The 21,538-nt window shown below is 52.7% G+C and overlaps 1 protein-coding gene across 1 annotated transcript in view; it reads left to right on the forward strand.

The window, feature by feature from the left end:
- The window catches only part of SKAP1 (src kinase associated phosphoprotein 1), a 138,161-nt gene that overhangs the window by 98,193 nt on the left and 18,430 nt on the right, over positions 1–21,538 (forward strand). The window contains exons 5-9 of the mRNA XM_080633345.1: positions 17,033–17,113; positions 18,020–18,103; positions 19,430–19,554; positions 20,256–20,319; positions 20,566–20,730. Coding sequence (XP_080489471.1) covers positions 17,033–17,113; positions 18,020–18,103; positions 19,430–19,554; positions 20,256–20,319; positions 20,566–20,730 — 519 coding nt within the window. The remainder of the gene's footprint in view (positions 1–17,032; positions 17,114–18,019; positions 18,104–19,429; positions 19,555–20,255; positions 20,320–20,565; positions 20,731–21,538) is intronic.

Consider the following 21,538-nt stretch of genomic DNA (forward strand, 5'->3'; position numbering starts at 1 on the left):
CTGCAGGGTTAGGACAGCGCGTCTCCTCCTGAGCTGTTGTGCTTGGGGAGGCTGAGCTTGTCCTTAATAGCACCGTGGATGAGCAGATTAACTCCTTGGGGCAAGGACCGTGTGCTGGGGGTGATGGATGAGGTGGTTTTTCTTTGCTCCCAACTGCTGCTGGTAGTTTGGGTGTGCTGGTACCAAAAGCCAATGGTACTGGGATGGCAGCTGGGGCTAAGGGGTTCCAAATGATGTGGTTGGGCCTTTCAGCAATAGGACATGGATCTACCTTGCCTGTGTTTAGACATAGGCTCCCTCTGCCCTCTCACTGTCTCTGGAGGCAGTTGAGATCCATAGGGCTGGTGGGGGGAGCCAGGAGCTGCGTATCCCCCTCTCAAGTGACTTGTCGTGATTTTGAGCCCAAAGGGAGTTGAGGCAGAGGCAGAGGGGAGGGAAACACCCCTTCAAAACTGTTGAGGTAATGGAAACAACCTTAAACTATCATATTTCAAGCATAACGCCATAATAAAAGTAAGAGGATAATGATTTTTTTCAGCCCAGATATTAGAGGCCCAGATATTGATTGGTTGTTTCCCTTGTCGTTCTCGCCTCTGATGGAAGTGCATTTTTTGACAGAGAGTGCAATAAAATGTACAGTTTCCAATTTGAGAGCCCTATAAATGTCATCTCTACATGCACGGTTACAAATTCTTCATGAGGTCCCTCTCCCTCCCCTCGACACTGAGAGGGTCCTCAGGGATGGAGGAGCACACAACATCTCCCTTCCTGGAGGAGAAAGTTTGCTTGAACCCATCCCAGCTCGCTTCTGTGCCACTGAGATGCTTCATTCCCAATGGGAGAGCTCTCGTGGGGTTGGAAGGACTGAGGTTGTAGAGTTAATATATCTTGTAGTGTTCGGATTTGTAGATGCTGGGGCAAATGATGATGTGGGGTTGAGCTGTTGGGACGTTCCCATTCCACTGGGCACAATGCTATTGGTGATGTTTTTCTTATGAGAACTTGGTGTTTTATGGGCAAAAGTCTAAAGAAAAGCTGAGAATGCCCAGGGGTGGCAAAGGAGAAAGAGAAGGTGATGGCATCTGAGCTTACATGAATAACACGGTGGCATATCGAGTTATATGAGCCCTTTTTGCTCCATGCTTATAGTCTGAGGGGGTTCGGTTTGTTTCGTGCCTCCAATCTCTGCGCTGTCTGGGTTTCCTCCTTGGTTTAGGAAGCCTCAAAGGAGGCTATATGAAGTGAGTGCACCCATTGTAAGAGATAAGGTATCTCTGTGGAGATAGAGCCCTTGCATCTCGCCTCAGATAAGCTTTGGGAAGATAAAGCCTGAGCCCTTCTGCATTTGAGGAGCAGCAGAAATGCCTGTGCTGAAGGCTCCGCGTGCGCTGGTGATGGTGAGAGGAGGGAGCGATGCTGCACTGCGGGCTCAGGGCTGGCTGGGGCAGGGTTGGTGGGGAAGTACTGACCCTCACCACTGCTTTTCCCCCCAAAAAAGGCTCTTATTTGCCTTTTTCCCTTTGCTTTTTAAATCCCTGAGCAAATTCCAGGCTGGAAAAGTGGGGTCGGCTGCAGGTGCCTCGAGTGAGGTACAGGGGAACAGGGCAAGGCCCGAAGGATGCGCTGCTCCTCCAGAGCAAAGCCAACAATCACCCCTATCCGAGAAATCTCTGCTCCACAAAGAGCCTGGAACCAAGCGGCCCCATCCCGAGGTGCAGGGGGGGACCCCGGGGTGGGTAATGAGGGCAGTCACCTTCCATGAGCACCGCGCGCGCCCTGACCTTCCATTCGCTTTAATGCAACCTCTTGATTTCTTTCCAATAAGCCTCCAATCAGGCAGGGCTCTGGCAGCTTCCCTCTAACCTCACCTCGCGAGCTCATAACCGGGTTTGGGCCTTTTATTGCTCTCCGAGGTAGCCCAAGCCATTAAGCTCAGGGTTTTGATTTGATGAGAGACGTTCCTAGGGGCTCAGTGGCTCCCTCACCTTTGCCTAAACACTGCAGTGCTGGCTCTGTGCCGGGAATTGGGATTGCAGAGCTCAGCTTCCCCTCGGCCGGGCAGGAATTGGAAGGGTTAGGAATAAAGGGGGGCAGAATTGGCACTGAAATGGGCCTTTTCCACCCCATTTTCACAGGGCAGGTTAATACCAAATCTCCAATCAAAGGGGTGCTGGAGGGTGGGTTAAGGTCTGAATGGCACCCCTGGGTCCAGCCTGGATTTGTAGCCAAGGGCACATCTGATTAACCACATTTGGTGCTTCTTATCGCAAACTCCTGATCTATAGAGCCCTGGATTTATCACTTTGCGGGTATCTGAGATATAATAAGAAGCAGCTTCTTTTTTGGAGCTGGCATTCTTTATGCAGCCTTGTCACTTCCTTGCATTTCCAGAGGTGGGACACGGCCACCACGATCAATACTTTATTTTAGCTCCTTTTACCAATAATTTTCTAAATCACAGTGTTTCTCTCATCCCCCACCTCTGGATAAATAATTCCAGTGAAGTTGTGCTGCATTCAGCACTTCTGAGCAAAGCCTGCAGAGGAAAAGCGATGGAGTCAGGAGAGGGGAAGGGCAGGAGGTGCTGAGCTCTCTGCTGGCCTTGGCACCCCCATCACGATGGGGCATGAAGGTACAGCAGCTCCAAAAGCTGCTCCGTGTGTGCTGTGACTGCTGTGCCAGGGGTTAACAGAGCTCCCGTGGCATGGGGCTGGAGGGATGTGGGACCAGGGGAGGCTTCAGAGGTGGGACTTGGCCAGTCCGACCTGCAGGGCACCAGACTGGGAGCTGGGAGAGTCCAGTTTACCTCCGGGTCTTGTTTTATCATAGAATCACGGAATGGTTTGGGTTGAAGGGAACCTTAAAGCTCATCCAGCTCCAACCCCTGCCACGGGCAGGGACCCCTTCCACTGGAGCAGCTTGCTCCAAGCCCCTGTGTCCAACCTGGCCTTGAACACTGCCAGGGATGGGGCAGCCACAGCTTCTCTGGGCACCCTGTGCCAGCGCCTCAGCACCCTCACAGGGAAGAGCTTCTGCCTAAGAGCTCATCTCAGTCTCCCCTCTGCCAGATTAAAGCCATTCCTCTTGGCCTGTCCCTACAGCACAGCCCCTCTTTGGGGAGCGCAGGCTGGCCCCAGGCTGCGGCTGGACCACAATTCTCTCCGCTCCTGGCTTCAATCCTGGGCTTCTGCTGCTTCCTTGTGGCAAAGCCCTGGAATGACACGATCCTTCCCCTCATCCCGCATCTCCTCCCCGCCTCCTCCAGCCCTTCCCGGCCGCATATCCCGGGAGGCACTCCCCAAGCTCCTCGCTAGCATCCCCCGGGGTACCCGGTCCCCGTGGAGGGGGGGCTGCATCCCTGCATCCAGGCTGGGCTCCCCGCTCCCGTCCATCACAGACGTGCTTCACCCCTGTCCAGCCCCACACTGACCTTTGCTGGGTCCTTTATAAGTCAAAGTGGGATTTGTGTCTGGGAGCCCTTCCCGGAGACCGTAAATATGCCAGAGGAGCTGATGGAAGCACTTGATTTCAGTTGTATGTGTTTTTAAAGACCCGAAATGTAACCCCGGTGTCAAGATGGGAATTCACAGGATATTTATGGTGGAAAGCTGGCTTTTTTTCTCTTCCCTCCCTTCCTTTCCATTCTAATTTTAGTGTTGCTGCTGCTCAGGATTAAACGTGGGCTTCCCCTCTGTCTGATACCCAGAGATAACCCCTCTGCTCCCTGGTGAGCTGGAACATGTCCCTTTTCCTTGCAGACACCCCATTTTGATGACAAGGATGAAGGGTGACCAGGACCCCACTGGGATGCAGGGTCCTTCCCAGAGCCAAGTGGAGGGAAGGGATTTCTTCCCATGTCCTGGTTATACATCACCAGGTGATGCTTCATCCCCCCACATCTGGCTCATGAACCCTCAGATCTGCTCCTCCGCTCGTGTCTGGAGGCGGACGCGGATGGGATTCAGCATCCCCCGGGTGGATGTGAAAGAGCCAGATCCCGGATGCCCCCTGTCACCAGTGGGCTCTTTTCCATGGGCGATGAGGGAGCGCAGGCGGATGGGGAGCGGGTGCCCCCCCGCCGGCCTCCTCCTCTTGCTGCAGGGTGAAAGCTGAAAGTTGAAGAGTCCAAACCCATCAACCCCGGCTCTCAGCTCGTGATGGGAAATGAAAATATTTGGATAAGAGGCGATACGGAGCTGCTGCTATTTACAAACCTTGATCCCGGTGCCTGCACTTCAAAAGGCCTCCTCCTCGCAAGGGCTCTCTGCTCGCCCGGCTCCCTTTGCAGCCTGTCAAGGGCATTATTTGATGTTCCTCTCTTGTTTGTTTACATTCATTAAGATGGGCAAATCCATCACGGGGACTTTCGCCGGGGCGCACGCCTGCTGCAGGTGTGGGGCGGGTTTGCTGGGGCCCACGATAAAACACACATTTGTTCTGCAGGTCGTGTGGACAGAGTGACACTTCCCTGATAAACCCCCCCCTTCCCGGCCCCGGCATCCCCCCAGCCCACCGGTGACAAATGATTTTCTTATCTGGAACAAGGAAAAGCAGTGGCCAAGTTTCATCTCCACTTCCCGCCCGGATGCTGGGGGCAGCGGGGTGATGCGGCCGCACGGTTGGGGATGGAAGGAGGGCACATCACTGCTCGGCGCAGAGCTCTGGGGTTCCCTCTCTGTGCAACTGAGGTGAAGCACAAGAAACGCTCCATTTCCTCCCCGTTTTACCCCGTTGCACAGAAGGTTTGGAGCCTCCAGCATCCCTCTTGCCCTGCAGACCCGCTTTGCCCAGCACATCCCTGCTGCGGGGTTGTGCCTCCTGGGATGGCTTTGCAATGGGACTGTAAGTGAAGGTCAAGGCTGGCTCCAGCTTCTGCTCTTGGCACAGCCCTGTGAGGGGATGCGGTGCCGTGCCGATGCTCCCACTGCTCCGTGCAGGCTCCCAGCCCTTGTGCCTCTGTCTGGGTGCTGGACCAGTCCAAGCAAAGCAGTGGATGGGTTGGAGTCAAACGAGTTGACAGATGAGGGGCAGCGTGGCCTGATGAGCTCTGCATGGCACAGCTCCCTTGTGCAGTGATTTCCTCTCCTGTCCTGCAGAAAGTTGTTTAAACGGAGACGGATGCTGCTGCATCCCCTTGTCTCCAGCATGGCGATGCCCCATTCCCATAACAGCAAGCACCCCTGCCCTTCCCATGGTGATTCCCATTGGAATTTCCCAGCTGTGTCCCTTTAACACACAGCCTTCATTTTTGGTTAAATATGCCTCTTTCCTAGACAATCGGTTTGCAAGGATGGACCAGGCTGATGCTTGGATTGCAGGCAGGGAATTCGAGAGCCGGGAGCCTCTCCAAGAGGAAGCAGCTTGCTCTTTTTCCCCTGTTTTTCCCTTTGAAGGGGATAACTGGCACTTCATTTGTCTGTGGGTTTGTTATGACTCTGGGCTAACAGATACCACACTTAGCAAACTCGCACTCCTCACTAATGGAAGATACTTGAATCTAATTGCCCCGTATCACCCAACACCGGAGCCTTGAGCATCCTCCTCCCATGGCAGCACAGGCAGAGCCGCTCTTCCTCTCCCGGAGCCAGCCAAGGCTCATGGGGATGCTTCCCGCACGGCTCCGTGCCTGGGGGGACTCACAGACACCAGATTCCCTCGTGTCAGCCTCGCCTCGGGGTGCCAGAGCCCGGAAGGAGTTGGGGATCAGGCAGTGCAAAAGGGGGGGGGGTAGAGCACAGCATTCGGGATGTGGAACTTGCTGGAATAACGGTGCTGGGTTGGGAAAAATGAGGTGTGAATTCCTGGGTTATGCTCGCTGCGACAAGCCCGTCTCTTTGCTCCTCCGCTTGGGGCGGGTGAAGGGAGGTGATGCTCCATCTTTGCACCCCATTGTGCGGTTTGGGGGTCTCTGGCTCACCCAGCGGCTCTGCCCGGTGGAGTTTTAAACCTTCAAAGCTATTTCCTTCAAAAATGAAGCTTCAAAACAATTATCAAGGCTCAAAAGTAAACCCCCTGAAGCTCGTTGCTTGCCCAAGTCTGAAGCAAGGCACTGGAGAGCCCCATTAGTGCCAGGAGCTCTGAAAGGTCCTAAAGCAGACCTAACACTGAAGCTCAGGGGGAATCTTTTCTCTCATTCCCTATATTGCAGCAGCTCAGAGGGAGGATGAGATCTGTCAACCGGAAGGATGTGCTAACAAGGAACCTTAAACCCCATCCCATCGCTACTGATAAGACTTCCTTGCTTAAATAAATCAGCTTTAAATCTGATAGGATTTGCATTTCCCCCTCCTCCCGCCATATATCCATCAAGTTAAAAGTGAATTTATTTTCCCAATAAAATTCAGAACGTTGCTTTTTGTATCTTTCCATTTGCTCTTCCCTCTCAGACCGGAGAGCGTTTACCATGAGCTCTGACTAGAAGTTAATAATCGCTTCCTAAACCCAGCATCTTTCACCATCTCAGAATGTAATCCACCATTTAAGTACCCAAATCAATGTTTGTTAAGCTCCAGACTGAGCAAAATACTTTTGCATAGACACGGTGTGCGCTGCTACTCAGCCAAGAGAAATGTTCCATTTACCCTGAAACTGAACTTTATCAACATCTTTGAGTGGTTCCCAGCTTTCCTGAAGAAAGTGAAGCAAAAGGACAAAAGCCAAACAGCATCCGAGTGGGTGAGTTCAATCACAGCGTCTCACTCCGTGATTTAAGTCATCACTTGGAGTTAAATGAAGCCACCCAGGGCTCTGGTTCCCGCAGCTCTGCTGGGACCACACCACCCAGAAAGCTCCTTTCATCACTTGGGCTCCTGCCTGCTGGAGATCCAGCATTTAAAAGGAAACATCTTTGTCCCAGACCAGCACAAAGCAGGATCCCGTAATGAGCTCCAGCCGCTCCCCGCGCCCTTGCTCCATCTCCTCACAGAGTTGTGCCAGGAGCAGTGAAGTTTGGTCTTGGGAATGGCCAACAGGGATTTAAGGGCAGGAATTATTCCCATCACCTGCCTCTGGCTACACACCCCAGGCTCTCTTTGTACTCAATGGGGAGAAGGTGCCTCTTTCTCCCCTCGGTTGCAGAAGAGAGCCAAGAGGATTAACCAAGAGGTCTGCAGACGGATGCCGGGCTGGGCTGCTGGCTTAGGGGTGGGAATACAGCCCTGCTCCCAAAGGCTGGCACAAGGAGGCACTTGGAAATGTCTCAAGCTTTTCCCATTTTGCAGGGCGTGCATCTCATAAAAACCCCCAAACCCTCAGACAAAAAGCCAGAGCATTTGGTCCAAAAGCAATTCCTTAGGGATGGATTCCTCAGACCTGGCGGTCCCAGCCCCAGGTCCTGGGATGCTACAGAGGGAATGTGGTCACATCAGGTCCCACTCTAACTACCTTGTGTCCTGCATCATGCCCCTGTTCCTGGTCCCACTCCTCATCTACACATGTGTTTAATTGTGGCTGTGGGTTACTAAAAACCAGTGTAAGGCACTTAGGACCGAACAAAAGCCTGGTACAAGGGCTCCTGTCAGTACTGATTGCCTTGGCTGAGCCAAATGTGTGCAGAGATAATCCTGAGGTTAAGCATGGCCTGAACTGCATTTGGCAGCTCTGGAGATCCTCTTTCCTGTCTGGTGGTGGCTCCCAAAGGCATCCCTATCTTCTCTGGGTTGCAAAGCACTTGGTGCCTCCTTGCAAAGGGGGTCCTGAGCTGCTCAGGTTGGGGGTGATGCAGGAGAAAAGGCAACAGGTTTGGAGGGGGGGAACCCACAATCCTGCTTTCTGCAGGTTCCCACTGGATTGGCATGGAAGGGAGATGGAATTGGGACAGCACCATGTCCCGAGAGGCTGGGGGGACCCCACAGCATCGGGTCCATCAAATTCCAGCTTGTGCTTCAGTGAGGGTTTGCTGGTGGGTTTGGTCTTGATTCTAAACATCTATCTGTATCCAGATTGGCAGTTGCTCTCGCACATTCATTTTGTGCAAAGGCATCCCTAAATGGGAAGAGAATAATTTATACCGACATAAAGCACCTTTATTTGGATATAACTATCTACATTAAGGAGGCTGGATTGCTCTTGCCGTCTCAGTATGGTGTAGCTGAAGCTCTATTACTCGTATATAAGCTATTCCTGGCTCTGCTCCTGATTTATTGGACCAGCAGAGGCAGGCTGGGTGTGTCTAGATTCATGTTGTGTTGATATCAGGGAATCAACGTTACTTTCCTAATCCAAGGTATGCGATGTAAATCAAGAGGGCTCCAGGGAAGGCAGGGGCATTTTATCAGTGTAAGGCGAGAGGAGAAGTGAGCCCAAGGGGAGGATTTACCATAGAACCTGCTTTTATCATTTTACGACCTGTTGATTTTACTTTCCTAACAATTACTCAGAAGTAGGCAGCAAGGGAAAGAAAGAGGCTTGAGCTCAGATGAAAGGGAAGTGGGAGAACCAGGCTGCTGGTTTGAAATGGGAGAGCTGAATCCATCCGGGAAGAGCGGCTTCCTCCCACTCACTGCCTCCAGCCCTGCCAAGGACCTTGCTTATCACGGCAGGAGTCACGCTGATAAGACAGGGACTTCCAGCATCAAACCTGGACCTTGAAACCCCGCCAGGGAGCTGAGGAATTTGGGTTGCTTTTGGTTTAATGGGATGCAATCCTGACTCACAGCCGTTATTCCCATTAGCAACCAGCGGGGGGGTCTGGGCCCATGGGACATCACTGGTGTGGTCCAATGCCATGGCGAAGATGCTGGAGACCTTGTGCCAAGGAAGCGACCACCAAGGTGCCTCGGCTGGCTTTTGAGATGAGACAAACCAGTGGCCACACTGCACAGAGCAGTTAATTCTAATTACCTGCAGAACTGGGTTTTAAAGAGTGATGCTGGGTTTGAAGGATGGAATAATGATCCCATTTGGCACTTCGGGGAGAGTTTAGGCTTGGGCAGACTGTGCAAATAGCAGCTAATGATGCTCTCAGCATCGCCAGGTCAAGGTGGGCTGCCTGCTTTCTAGAGAACTGCTGGTTAAATACACCTAAAATAAGCTGATTTGGTGCCTCAAGACTTCTCCTTAGCATCTCAGCTTGCTGTGGGTGTGAAAGCCAGACTCAAACCAGACAATGGGGCTCTCAGCTCAGCTTCTGCTGCCCTGTTCCTGCAGGGCAAGATCAGGCAGAGCTCAGGAGGGAGCTGAAGCTGTTCTGGTGCTGGGGTGCAGACCCAAACCTGTACCAGCATCATCCCTGCTGCTGCCTCCAGAGCCTGTTGCCTGCACTGTCCTTACCCCAGGCCTCTCTTGAAACCTCTCTCTGCCATTTCCAGTATTTAGGATGGAGGGATTGGCCAGAGAAGGGGTTTCTTATAGGGATGGTATCTGTAGGATGCCCACGTTGGGCACTGAATACTCCAAATCCAAGAGAACGCAGCGAAATGGCTCTGCCTGAGCCGGTATTCCATAACTGGGAGAATGTGGCAGCATGTTAGTGTCAGGGTTAGAGAAACAGAAAAACCCCATAGGGGAAGGCCAGGGTGGGGGGAGCAGCTCACTGTGCCCCTGTGTTGGCTCTGCTTCTGTCATATGCAAATGCATCCCAGCCCTGGGGATGGTGGCAGATTCCAGCACCCTCCGTGAGCTTTGGGATCCTTTTATCCCAGGCAGTACCAGGCTATGGTACACAGAGACCCCTTGGCTGGTTTCATCCCTTCCCTGGGGTTTGCTCCCTCACCTTGCCACCAGCAATGGGACGGCTCCTGTCTGTCTTACCCCTTACATGTGCCACCTCCCTGACCTCTTCTTTATACCCCTTCACTGGTCTTGCCCCAGTTTTGGTGTGCACGAGGCCAGGAAGGACGAGCACAGCACGTTTGGGCTGTGGGTACCGTTGTGCGTCTCCTGCTCCCCTCCCAGGTGGATGCTGGCTGCCAGCATCCCTCCTCCCCACCTCCTCCTGGTCACTCCACACACAAATGGGGGCCTCAAGGGAAGGTTGTTCTTCGTGTGAAACACGGCTCTACAGTTACAGGAGAGAAACCGAGTAACAATGAAAACCCTCAGGGAAATAATTTCATATTTGCAGCCTTCTCACATGGGTTCTTGACACTCGGGTCTGCGGAGGGAGAGAACTGATTTATGCCGCCAGCCGTTAGACAATGTGGAGGTGAGGTCAGGCACGGGCATTCCTCATCTCTTCCCCGGCGCTCAGAGATCCCTTGGGCAAGGTGGAATCAAAGCATTGCAAATGGTAGAGGTCATGAGAGTGACACTGGAAGAGGTAAAAGAGCACAGCCTCCTGCCTCCTACAGAATGGCTGACACCCATATATCTTCATATTGCCATTGTTTCCGCTTGAAAAATGGCACGTCGTTTGTTTTACTTTTTCCTAACCCTCCTCTCTCCTTAAATCCTCTCGATTTTCCGCAGTGATCTATAGGAATCATTTGTGTCAAGGCTGATGATTCTGTGGTACAGCATTTTGATAGGAATAAAGCTGTACGATGGGCTTTAGCCAACAGGTGCCTGGTCTTCCCGCAGCCTCGCCGAGACCCTGGAGATTCAGATCACATCTTCCCATTGGGAATTCTCTTGCACTGGTTTGTGGCTGCATTAAGGGGCTCAGGTCGAGCAGCTCTGGGGGATAGTGTCATGATGCTGAAACATGATGTGGTTTGGCCTCTCAAAGCCGATATTCCCCTCACAGCCCAACCACAATCCCAGTGGCCTGAGATGCTGCTCTGGGCTCTGAGAGTTTGTTTGCTCCTGGGGTCCCTTTGTGGTGTTGCCATCTCTGGTTGTTTCTCTCGTTGCCTTCATCCTCATCACTTGTTCCTGGCATGAATGATGAGAAGATGCTGTGGGCTGGGTCAGCCTGGAGAAGAGAAGGCTCCTGAAGGGGAGACCTTAAAGCAGCTCCAGTGCCTAAAGGGGCTGCAGGAAACATGGAGAGGGGCTTTGGACAAGGGCCTGTAGGGACAGGCCAAGGGGAATGGCTTTAAGCTGCCAGAGGGGAGATTGAGATGAGCTCTCGGGAAGAAGTTGTTCCCTATGAGGATGCTGAGGTGCTGGCACATGGGGGAGCAGGATGTGTTTGTGCACTGTTGGAGCAGGACGTCTTTGTTCAGGTCCTTGTTGGCAGCCTGGCAATAACGAACCCATCAGCACACCTAATGGTTCAGATCTGCAGCTCCTGTTGAAGCCAGAGGTATTTTCATCCGAACACCTCAGGACTGAAGCAATAGCTCATAACTGGATGATGTTGGCTCTTATTGCATCCCCACGGCTCCCATCCCCAAAATCCCCTCCGGAACCTCTCCTGAAACCAGCTACAGGACCAAAGAGGATGGGGGAGAGACGGTCCCATGCAGGGACCAGCCAGCCCCGCCATCCTCCGCTGTGCCGGGGGGGTTGATAAGGCTTCACATGTCAGGCTTAGGTTTCCAAGGTGGTGGAACATCAGCGAGAAGCAAATATTTGGCCAAGAGCCCCCTGAGGGATGCTGGTGTCCGGTGTAACCGCCCAGCGTGCCCATATGTTATTACTTATCCATCAGCCTCTTTGAGGAACGGCGCAAAGGGCCGGGATAGGGTTGGCTTTTGTCAAAGCATCTCTTTCAGCAGCGTTTAAATAAGCCCGTGGAGCTGTGCGTCTCATGAACTTGCCTCTTCCATCTGTCTGTGCCAAGCCGGCCGTGGAAGGAAATGGATGAGGCCTTCAAAGCTTCACCAGGGCCCGGAAAATGAGCCAGTCCCATTAACAATAAATGGTGGCCGCTTGGAGCACACATGAACGGTCTAGTGAAGAAGAAAAGAAAGTTGAAGCGTGATGAAGTCCCCGCGCCCGCGTCCCTGCGCGTGGACAGGAAAGGACGGGTGGTTTATAACTGTTTATTGGAGTTAATGGTAATAAATTCCTCACTTGTGATGCATTAACTTTAATGTTTTCATTACGCCATGATTTAGGTTTTCCCTTCTCGCGCTGTAAATCATGTTGGCCCGGTAGCGCAGCAGGTCGAATGGCTGACATAATGTTATGTTTGGGGGAGAGGAAGAACAGGGGAGGGAGTTACACAGATTATAGATTTATGTGTTTCATACGTTATTGTTTCTTTTAGAGGGCTCTAAAATACTGCCTCCTTGGGAAGGCTGCAGTGGGGACAGACCCATCCGAGCAGGGGGGTTTGGGATGCGGCTGCGAGGGGCTTGGTTTCCATAGCAACTCCCCAAATCCACTTGGTGCTGAAGGGTTTTTCTTTGCTCCCTCCCACTTTGCTGAGTGCGAGCCCTTGGCTAATGAGCTGTGCAAATAGATATTGAGATTTAGTGGGTTTTATTTTGCAATTACAGACTTAGCCATTTGGAAGGAAACTTTTGGGCCAAGGGCTCTGCCTCCTCTTGCAATTCTCCTTTTCTTTTCTCTCTCTTTCATTTCCCTTTGGCAAAGTTGGTTCAGCTTCAAACTCGCTGTTGAATTTTCCAGACAGAATGAGAAAATAAAGCACCAAGCAAAGTTGGAGGCTTTTTTCCACCCTCTCAGGCTAAATCCCAGCCCAACCGTTGGCCATTGACTGCCTCTTCTCTTGTTTGCTTATCAATCATAAACCCCACAGTCATGGACTCCTCTGAGAAAACAACAGTAAATCCAACACTAACCCGGCTCCTAACAAAGGTCCATCTGTACCTTCCCCTCCCTGTTTGTGTCCAGTCATTAGCTGTGGTCCAACAAGGATTTAGGGGCAACAGAGTTAATTCAGCCCCATCCAACCGCAGGTGAGAATTGTGGCTTCCTTGAGCGACTTCCATGGATTTTGTGTTTGCTCCTGACTGTCAGCACTTGTCAAGAGCCCTCGCCCTTCCCTGGGACCAGTTAATCTTGGTTCCTACCTTCAATACTGGTCTGTGCTGGCTGCTACAAGAGAGCATTTAGCAACTCCCCACCCGTCCCAAAGGACACTGTGGCTTTAGCGGCAGTTTTGGGATGGGCTCTTTGGCTGGAGATGCCTTGGAGCATCTGAAGGCTCCTGAGCCTGAGGATAACTGATCCCAAAGCAGGACATGGGGATATTTCGGTTGGTAATTCGCTCTCCAGGATTTGTGGCCATTGATTTTTAACTGCCTCCAGCTTGCTGACCAGCTTTCAGTCCAGGAGGTTACCTTGGGGTGGATGCCTGCACTCTGGATTTTGCTTACTGGCCTCTACTGAGAAGTCAGTCTGAAGCTTGAATAAATCTTCCCTGCCGTGCCTTGCCTTTCCTTCATCTACTCTCTTATTTTCCTGCTCAAAAAATGCAATAAAATCAGCCTGGCACAAGATCTATTCCATGTGATCCATGATGACAATTGTTTGGTTCCCCATTCTCTTTGAAGCAGTTGCTCGTTTTGTTCCCATCTTTATAAATGATCCCCAGCCACTTCCAAGGCACTGAAAGGTTCAGCAGTGCTCCCAAGGCACAGAGGCAAATGTGTCCAAGGGGCACTGAGGGCCTGGGAGCCACTGAGGAGCTGCCACTTGGAGATGGGGGATGAGGAGGCAGGGACCGGGGGACCACAGTGGTGGATGGTGGCTCCCTTCCCACCATGGCCTTTCTCCTCTTGGTCTCTGGTTGGGACATTTGCCTGTGGCTGCCCCATCCCTGGCAGTGTTCAAGGCCAGGTTGGACACAGGGGCTTGGAGCAAGCTGCTCCAGTGGGAGGTGTCCCTGCCCGTGGCAGGGGTTGGAACTGGATGAGCTTTCAGGTCCCTTCCAACCCAAACCATTCCATGGTTCTATGAGTAACCTATGCCTGTTGCTGGCTGCTTTGCTGGGCTGCAGCATCTGCATGGCTCTGGAAAGGTCCCTTCAAGGTGTGCCTGATGCATCCACCCTCCATCATCCAGAGCATGGAACCAAGGAGCCAAGCTCACTGCCATCCTCCTATGGGAACTGGACCGTCGGTAGATTTGGCTGGTAACTTTGATTAAGGGTACCCAGGAAGAGGTATCTGTACCCCGCACAGAGCATGATGTGAGAAAGCAGAGATGCTTGCAAGACCCTCTTGATCTTAGAAAAAGGTACTGGTTTAAATACAGGAAGCATTATTCCCTCATCAGAGACCAAACGGAGCATGGCTTGCAGCCAGGTCCTTGGTTTTACATGGGATCGAATAGATCCACAAATGCCACTTGGCACCCATGTCCTGGACCCATTTGCCATGGCAGACCTGGGTGGCGGGTGGGAATTCCAAAGGCTTTCAGCACTTCCCGAGCCCATCTCGCTTTGAAGGCAGCAGGAGCTTGTTTGTCTCCTTCTGATTGTCTTTCTGCTCATTAGCTTCAATGGAAAAAGAGCGCAGGCACCACGGAGGGCTTTGGGAAATTACAGCCGATTGTGCTCTGGTTTGAAATGGGTTTGGGTGTTCCCTGTGAAGGCCCCGGGAGCAGAATCTGCTCTTGGCACGTTTGAGCCTGGTGAATAAGCTGGAGGATGGGGAATGAGCTGTAAGCATCGTGCCTCCGCGCTCCATCCCTTTGAACAGCGCTGATGTGGCAGTGTGGGCACCGATGCGGCCCCGGGCATGTTTGGCTGCAGCTCCTGTGACATTCGGTGCAGCTGGCGTGCATGACTCAGAGACCAGAAGGGCAAGAGCTCAAATCCAAAGGTCCTTGAGGACATGGCAAAGACAGGCTGCAGTGATCAGCAAAGGCAGAGGCTCGGTTGGTGACCTGGGTTCAGCCTGATGCAGGAGTGATGAGAGCATCCTTCAGCAGCACCTGGGGAATGTGAATCGCATTGAGGCACAATAAAGAGGGGAAAGAGCTGGTGTCTGCTCCTGCTTCTGTGAGTGTGGGTCTATCCTGTGCAGAGAAGTGGTCTCCAGGGTGATGGCATAGAGCAATTTCCAGTGCCTTCAGTGTGCAGCTCCTCTGCAGGAGATGCTGCTGGCTCTGGGAGGTGACTGGGGCTCACTGGGCTCAGCCATGGAGTACCTGGCACACAGGAGGAGATTCCAGGGTGGAAGGGAGCACTGAGACCATATCCAAACACAGCCACAGCCCTGCGAGTGACCAGAGATGGGCCGTGTGTCTGGGACAGCACAGATGTGCCTCTCTCAGATGAATGTAAGGCCTTTTCTTTCCCTGTTTTCATGAATGGTGAATGGCCGTTAGTGGTCGGAACAGATGACCAGGCAACAGCCTGGCTTTTCCATCACTTGGGCTCCTGGAAGATGTGGTGAGCTGTGGTTTCCCTGCCAGCTGTGTGGGCCTGGGGCTTAGAAACCAAAGAGCTTTGTGGGCTGGCTCCCATCTATCCTCTGTGGATCTCCTGGGTGTCCATTAAGAAATGCCCCCCCCAATGGGGACTGCCTTTGCACATATATTGAGCTATTTGCTGCTAGCAAAAGCCATCTGGATTGTTATAGGGGACATAGGGAAGGACATGGGCACCCCACCAGCCCCAGCCCTGCCTGCAGCCAGGCAGAGCACCACGTCCCCTGCACTCACCCACCTCGCACAGATTTAATCTCAGCTCTGCATTAGCCGCGCTGTGTGCAGCACACAGGTTACTGCCATCTTCTTGTCACAGGCTGTAAGACTTCACATTTCCAGAGCCCTCTGCAATCAAATCAGCCCTCACAACCCTTCCTTAATTGTATTTAGTTTGTCTGAGCAACCACAGAGTGTTTAAGAAGAAGGGAGTTTCCTTCCATTGTGATATTCCTGATGGGAAGCTGAGGCACAGAGCAGGAGAGATTTGGGCTCCTGATGATGTTTCGGGTGCCACAGAGACACCAGAATGCTGCTAACCCAGCACATCCTGGGACCCAGAGCCACAAATAAGCTGAAACGTGGGATCTGCTTATGTGGAAAATTGATCTCCAGTGGTGCAAAGCACATCTGGGAATGCAGTAGGGAATCCCAAGAGTCCTGCCTGCGGGCAGGCAAGCACCAAGAAATGATGGGCACAGAGAGAAGGATCGGGAATAGCAGAGGTTGTTGTGGGCTCCCATCACATCTGTGCTCTTTGTGGTGTCTGAAAGGTCCTTGTGCTCCCCAGATCTCCCTTGTCAATGAGACAGGAGCAGAAAGCACATCCCAAGGAGGACCCGGCTGGCCAGGAGCATCCCTGCCTCGGCTCGAGCGGCAGCAGCAGCATCCCGCACGCTGGCTACTTGCACAGCCGGTCTGCACGGGGGAGCGGGGGCCGAGGGAAGCCCCATGCTGATAATGTACTGAAAGTCAATGAAATCAAATAAGCAAAGCAGCCCTCGCAGCTCCTGCCTTCCCCCCTGGGTAATTCAATCGGAGCGCGAGCGCTGATGGGATCTCGCCGGGGCTGCCTCCATTCCCCCGCTGGGCTCTGGCTTCTTAACGTCGGCATCAAAGTTTCACTCAAGCATTGTTTATGCTCCTGCCAGCGGGATCGGGGAGCTGGCGTTGGGCACATTAATGGCATATTCAGACTCGCCGGGTCTCCCTGGGCAGCCGGCACCACCGGCCCATTTTCATAATTATCAATGTCCCATCAAACAACATTTAGATTTGCATTAGCAAAAGAGGGTCAGGGCTGGGAGCTGAGGAGAAATGGGCCTTGTTTGCAAGTCGGATGCTCAGCATCACTTAGAGCAAAGCCTGAGCGCATCTCTGCTATGGGGTGCCAAGGAGGTGGCAGCACAGGGGATGTGCGGGGTCCCCTCTCTGAGGGTGCGTGTGAAGGTGGTGCAAGAGCTCCTCAGGATGTAATTCTGCATCTTCCCCCATTGGGAAAACTCTTCTGATCCTGCCAGGCTGGACCCAGAGAGGGAATTTGGGTCCTTTTGGGTGTCCTTGTTTGTTCTCAATGAAAACATCGTGCTGATGGGTTGGGGGAATGGGAAATCCCAGGATGGTTTGGGTTGGAAGGGACCTGAAAGCTCTTCCAGTTCCAGCCCCTGCCACGGGCAGGGACACCTTCCACTGGAGCAGCTTGCTCCAAGCCCCTGTGTCCAACCTGGCCTTGAGCACTGCCAGGGATGGGGCAGCCACAGCTTCTTTGGGCAAATCCCAAGGCTTTGCTTTGCTTTTCTCTGTGTAGGACTGGAGGAGATGACACCCAGGTTCATCCAAGATACAGGGAACATTTTGAAGCAAGGCTATCTGGAGAAGAAGTCCCGAGGTGAGGCTCGACAAGTGCCATAGGATAAGGTTTGGGGACGTCACCTCACAATTCCCAACAATTCAAGCTTTCAGATGGAAAACTAACAGGGAAAGACGTCTTTTCCATAGGCACATGCAGAATCTTTCAGGCTTTCCTTAGGCCTCATGCACACAGGGAGGGCACAGCCTTTACTTGTGCTCTTTTGCAGCTCATCCAACTGCACAGAGATTAAACCCCCCCAGATTGAATTAAGCAGCAGCCCAGTCCTCTAAGGCAAGATGTGTCCTTCTAACGAGCAGCACCTAATGAGGATAAAGCCCGGGTGAAGACAAGGGGGTTGGGAGCATCGCACACATTAGCAGGTGGAGATAAGGGCTGTGAGTCAGCCTCGGCTTTATCTTGATTTCACTGCCTCTTGTGAAAGCTACAAATTATTTCCTCATCCCTCTGATTTTATCTTGATTTATGTGCTGTATGACAGCAGGGGTGAGGCAAGAACAGCCCCTTTTTGCCTCATGGCCGTCTGCTGAGCCGTGGAACTGGTCCTGTGCACGTTTCAGCTTGCTCCAATTATAGAGTAAAAGACACGTGCTTAAATCTCAGCTGGGGAGGTTTAACCCAAAGCTGTGCTCCCTCCCAGTTAGCAGGGCTAAGGGTCACAGCAGCCCAGTTCAGTTCAATGCAGTTCAGTTCAGCCCAGTTCAGTTCAATGCAGTTCAGTTCAGCCCAGTTCAGTTCAACCCAACCCAGTTCAGTTCAGCCCAGCTCAGCCCATTCATATGTATATTTGCTTGCCTCAATTCTATGCCAGAAATCTGCAGGGTTTTATCGGGGGGAAAAATAGAGTCTTTTTTGCCCTCAATATTCCCCTGGAACGGGAACAGGACCGATCCTTTTCACTCTGTTCTGACCTTGTCTCTCCAGAGCACAGCTTTTTTGGGTCCGAGTGGCAGAAGCGCTGGTGTGTCCTCAGCAGAAGCACCTTTTACTACTACGCCAATGAGAAAAGTAAGTGGTGAGGTCTCTGCTTCTGGTCCCCAGGCTGTAGGTGATGGATGAAGGCATGGACAGGGCTGGAAAACAGCAGGGCAGAGCCCTTGCCAAAGGCCAGGTTATCATCAGACAAGAGGGAAGGTTGTAATTCCCTGTCAATAACTGCAGGTCCTACAAAGGCAGATCTCAGCTTGCTTACCCCCCCCGCCCCCGAAACGCCTTTATAGGTGTGGAACAAGAGAAGAGAGACACAGGAACAGAGCTGTGCGTGAATCAAATGATGCTCCACGTTTTCCATTAGCCGTCAGCTGGGCTTCAACCCCCTCAGTGGCTGTATATAACCCATGTGTCAGTGTACATAAATATTTTGCAGTCATGCTCCATCAGGTCCATATAAACAGGCAGCTAATATCTCCAACAGAGTTTGGCATGATGAGATAGATGGCGTTCCCCTGGCCCACCCATCCAGAAACACACCCTGAGAACAGCTCACAAAGCAACGCACGTGGTCGACAGTGACCAGGCGGTGACTGGGACAGGATTGAACTCCAGTGGGATGTGAGGATGAAGCTGGGTCTTTGTTCTTTGTCCACATCCTTTGGGGATCTCAAGCACTTTTCACTTCCAAACGAGCTTCCCAGCTCCTCTCACCCTGGTACGTGCAGGAACATCCTTAGAGTAGATGTAGGTGTTGAAGCCAGGGTTGGTCCTTTGAGGGGGGACAAGCAGTTGTCATCTCCTCCCCAAATGACAACACAGGAAAGGAAACCCATCATGAGTGAGCTGGAATCCTTATGGAGGGTCCCTGGAAGTCTTTAAGGATGTGCAGATGAAACAGGTTCACAGCAACTGCCTGACTCCTGCTTCCTCACCCGGATACAGCAGGGAATAATGAGCTGGAGTAAATAACAGCGCCTCGGATGGCTGCAGGGAAGCTCCTTCCCTCTGCCCTGCCTCACAGCAGCACCACAGGGCACTTCCCATTTCTTCCCAAGGCCTGTCCATGCCTCACCAGCACAACAGCCATTGGGATCCCATTTGGCCAAGTCCACCGCGGTCTCTGCTTCATCCCAACCAGCTCATCTCCTGCAGGCTCCTGACCCCGGCACCCTTTCTCTTGAGGTTTAAAAGAGCATCCTCTCTCCTGTGTCTTTATGAAGATTCTATGATATTCCCTTTGGATTTCCAGGGACATGCTGAGACTGAAGGGGTTTTTCCCAGCCATTCCCCATTGGCGCGTGGTGTCCCTCAGTTTCCCTGTGTGGACATCTGCAGCACTCAAATCTGCCAGCTGGATGAGGAGATGCTGACTTCGGATTTAACCCATTTCTCTTCTTCCAGGCAAGCAACCTAAAGGCACCTTCTCCATCGAGCACTACGGTGCCCGCCTGGCTCCCCAGCTCCGCAAGGACTCTCGGAAAAGATGCTGTTTTGAGTTAACCTGCTCTGGCAAACGCACCTACGAGGTAGGAACTAGGGGCCCAAATGGCTCTCGTGTGCTGGTTGACCACCAGGCACCAAAGCACATGGTCCAGGTTGGGGGGCAGAGGTGCAGGCTGGACCTGCAGGCTCAGGGTGGGTTGGGAAGCTCCAACAAACCAAGCAGGAGGTGCCGATGCTGCTTCTTGATGGGTGATCTCAGCATGGGCCTTCCCTTGGCACAAGAGTGGTCGTGGGCTCTGTTTGCACTCGTGGAGCACAGGGTTTGAGCAAGAACATGGTGTAGAAGCCATAGAGGATTGGGTTTGGGAAGCTCAGTTTTAAATAAGCCCCTCAGAGCCAGGTTAAATTTAAACCTTGATACGTTGAGCATCCTGGGGGAACCTAAAACCTGCTGCAATGAAAATCCCAGCCCAATGCACGACGTCTGCAGGAGAAGCTTCCTGAGCTTGTGATGTCTTAGTTCAGAGTCAGTGTAGTGTATTCAGTGGGGATTGTGGTTTTCATCTGACTCGGTTTAATGAATTAGGCTTGACAGCTTTCCTCTGGGATAGTCTGGCTTTGTTCCGCTTCTGGTTCCCTTTTTGGAAGAGGGAGATAAGAAGGGAAATGGCTTTCCTAAAGTCACGGGGGAGAGAATGGCAGAGCCAGGATCTCCATCCCCAATTCCATTCCTCCCTCTCCCTACACCCAAGAACCAGCACAATAACGGGTGAACCTCTTCCAGTTCACAGCCCCAAGCCCAGCAGAGGCTGAAGAATGGGTGGACCAGATCCAGTTCCTCCTGAAGGGTGAGTTTGGTGGCCCTGGCAGCATCTTCCCCCCCAGCTTGGGCTGCTCCCTGCAGCAATGTGTTGGGCTCGGCCCTTGCTGGGGCTCTGCATCCCCTCTTAGCCAAGGAGAGGTCCTGGGGCTTTGCTGCTTGGGGTCAGTGGTTACACAGAGGTGGAGCCGCTTGTTTGGAGCCCACATCTGGCCTCACCTCGAGAGCTTCTGGCTGGTTTTAGAGGCCAGGGTTGCGTGGTCTCTCCCGCCAGACCTGAGCTCCTTCACTATCCCGTGTGATGAAGAGGATGAAGAAGAGCTCTACAACGACGTGGACAGTTCCGGGTCTGTGACCACGGTATCCCATAATACTACTCTGAATCAAGATGGGCCAAATGTTGAGATGGAAGAGGATGACATCTATGAGGTTTTGCCAGGTAAGCAGCCAAATCCTGAGCCATCCCCTAGCCTCGCCCCTTCAAATGCCCTTGGCTACACAACACATCGATGGGAATGAGTTTAATGGACCCATATCTGAGAGATTTGACCCCATTTCTTTGTCTGGCCTGGCTGAGGGACCACAAGAGCAAACCCTTTGTGTTGTGCTGAGCTGGAGGGGTGACCAATTGAGGTGAGGCAGCTTTTAGAGGCTCCCCTCAGCTCCCCTGATATTAAGTTTGGTGCGAGTGGAATCTCTGGGCTGTGTTACCTGGAAAATCAGGCTGGAGATGATGAAAATGCTCCCTGCTGGGCACACAGTCAGGGCTGTAACGCAATTACTGGCCTTCCAGGAGATGATGAAATAACTGCATTAAAGACCAGTGCTTGTTCACGAGCAGCGCACAAGGTCTGGAGGTAGCAGGGCAGCAGCTCCCGGTTAAAGGAGCCAGGAGCAATCCTCAAAGGGTGACACCCTCTGCAATAGCTCTTGTTATAGCAGAACCCACGGTGTGATGTGCCCCAGGGCTTGGCCAGCAGCTCACCTGAGCCTTATTCAAACCCATGTGCGGTTGTGCCTCTCCGTCCCTGAAAGCAGAGTCCTTTGGTGGCTGTGTTCAGCCTCTCTCCATCTCTCACCTTTGCTTCCCGAGCTCCCCTTCCCCTGTTCACATCCTCAGCTCTTTGGGCAGCAGCTTGCTCTGCCCTTGGGTGCACCCACAGTGGTCCCCTGGGCTCGGATGGAGCCTCCACATGATGGTTGGTGATGGTTGGTCAGGCTGAGGGTGTTCAGCATCCCCTGCCTGC

This window comes from Psittacula echo (genome assembly GCF_963264785.1).
Source record: "Psittacula echo genome assembly, chromosome: 23".
Classification (NCBI taxonomy): Eukaryota; Metazoa; Chordata; class Aves; order Psittaciformes; family Psittacidae; genus Psittacula; species Psittacula echo.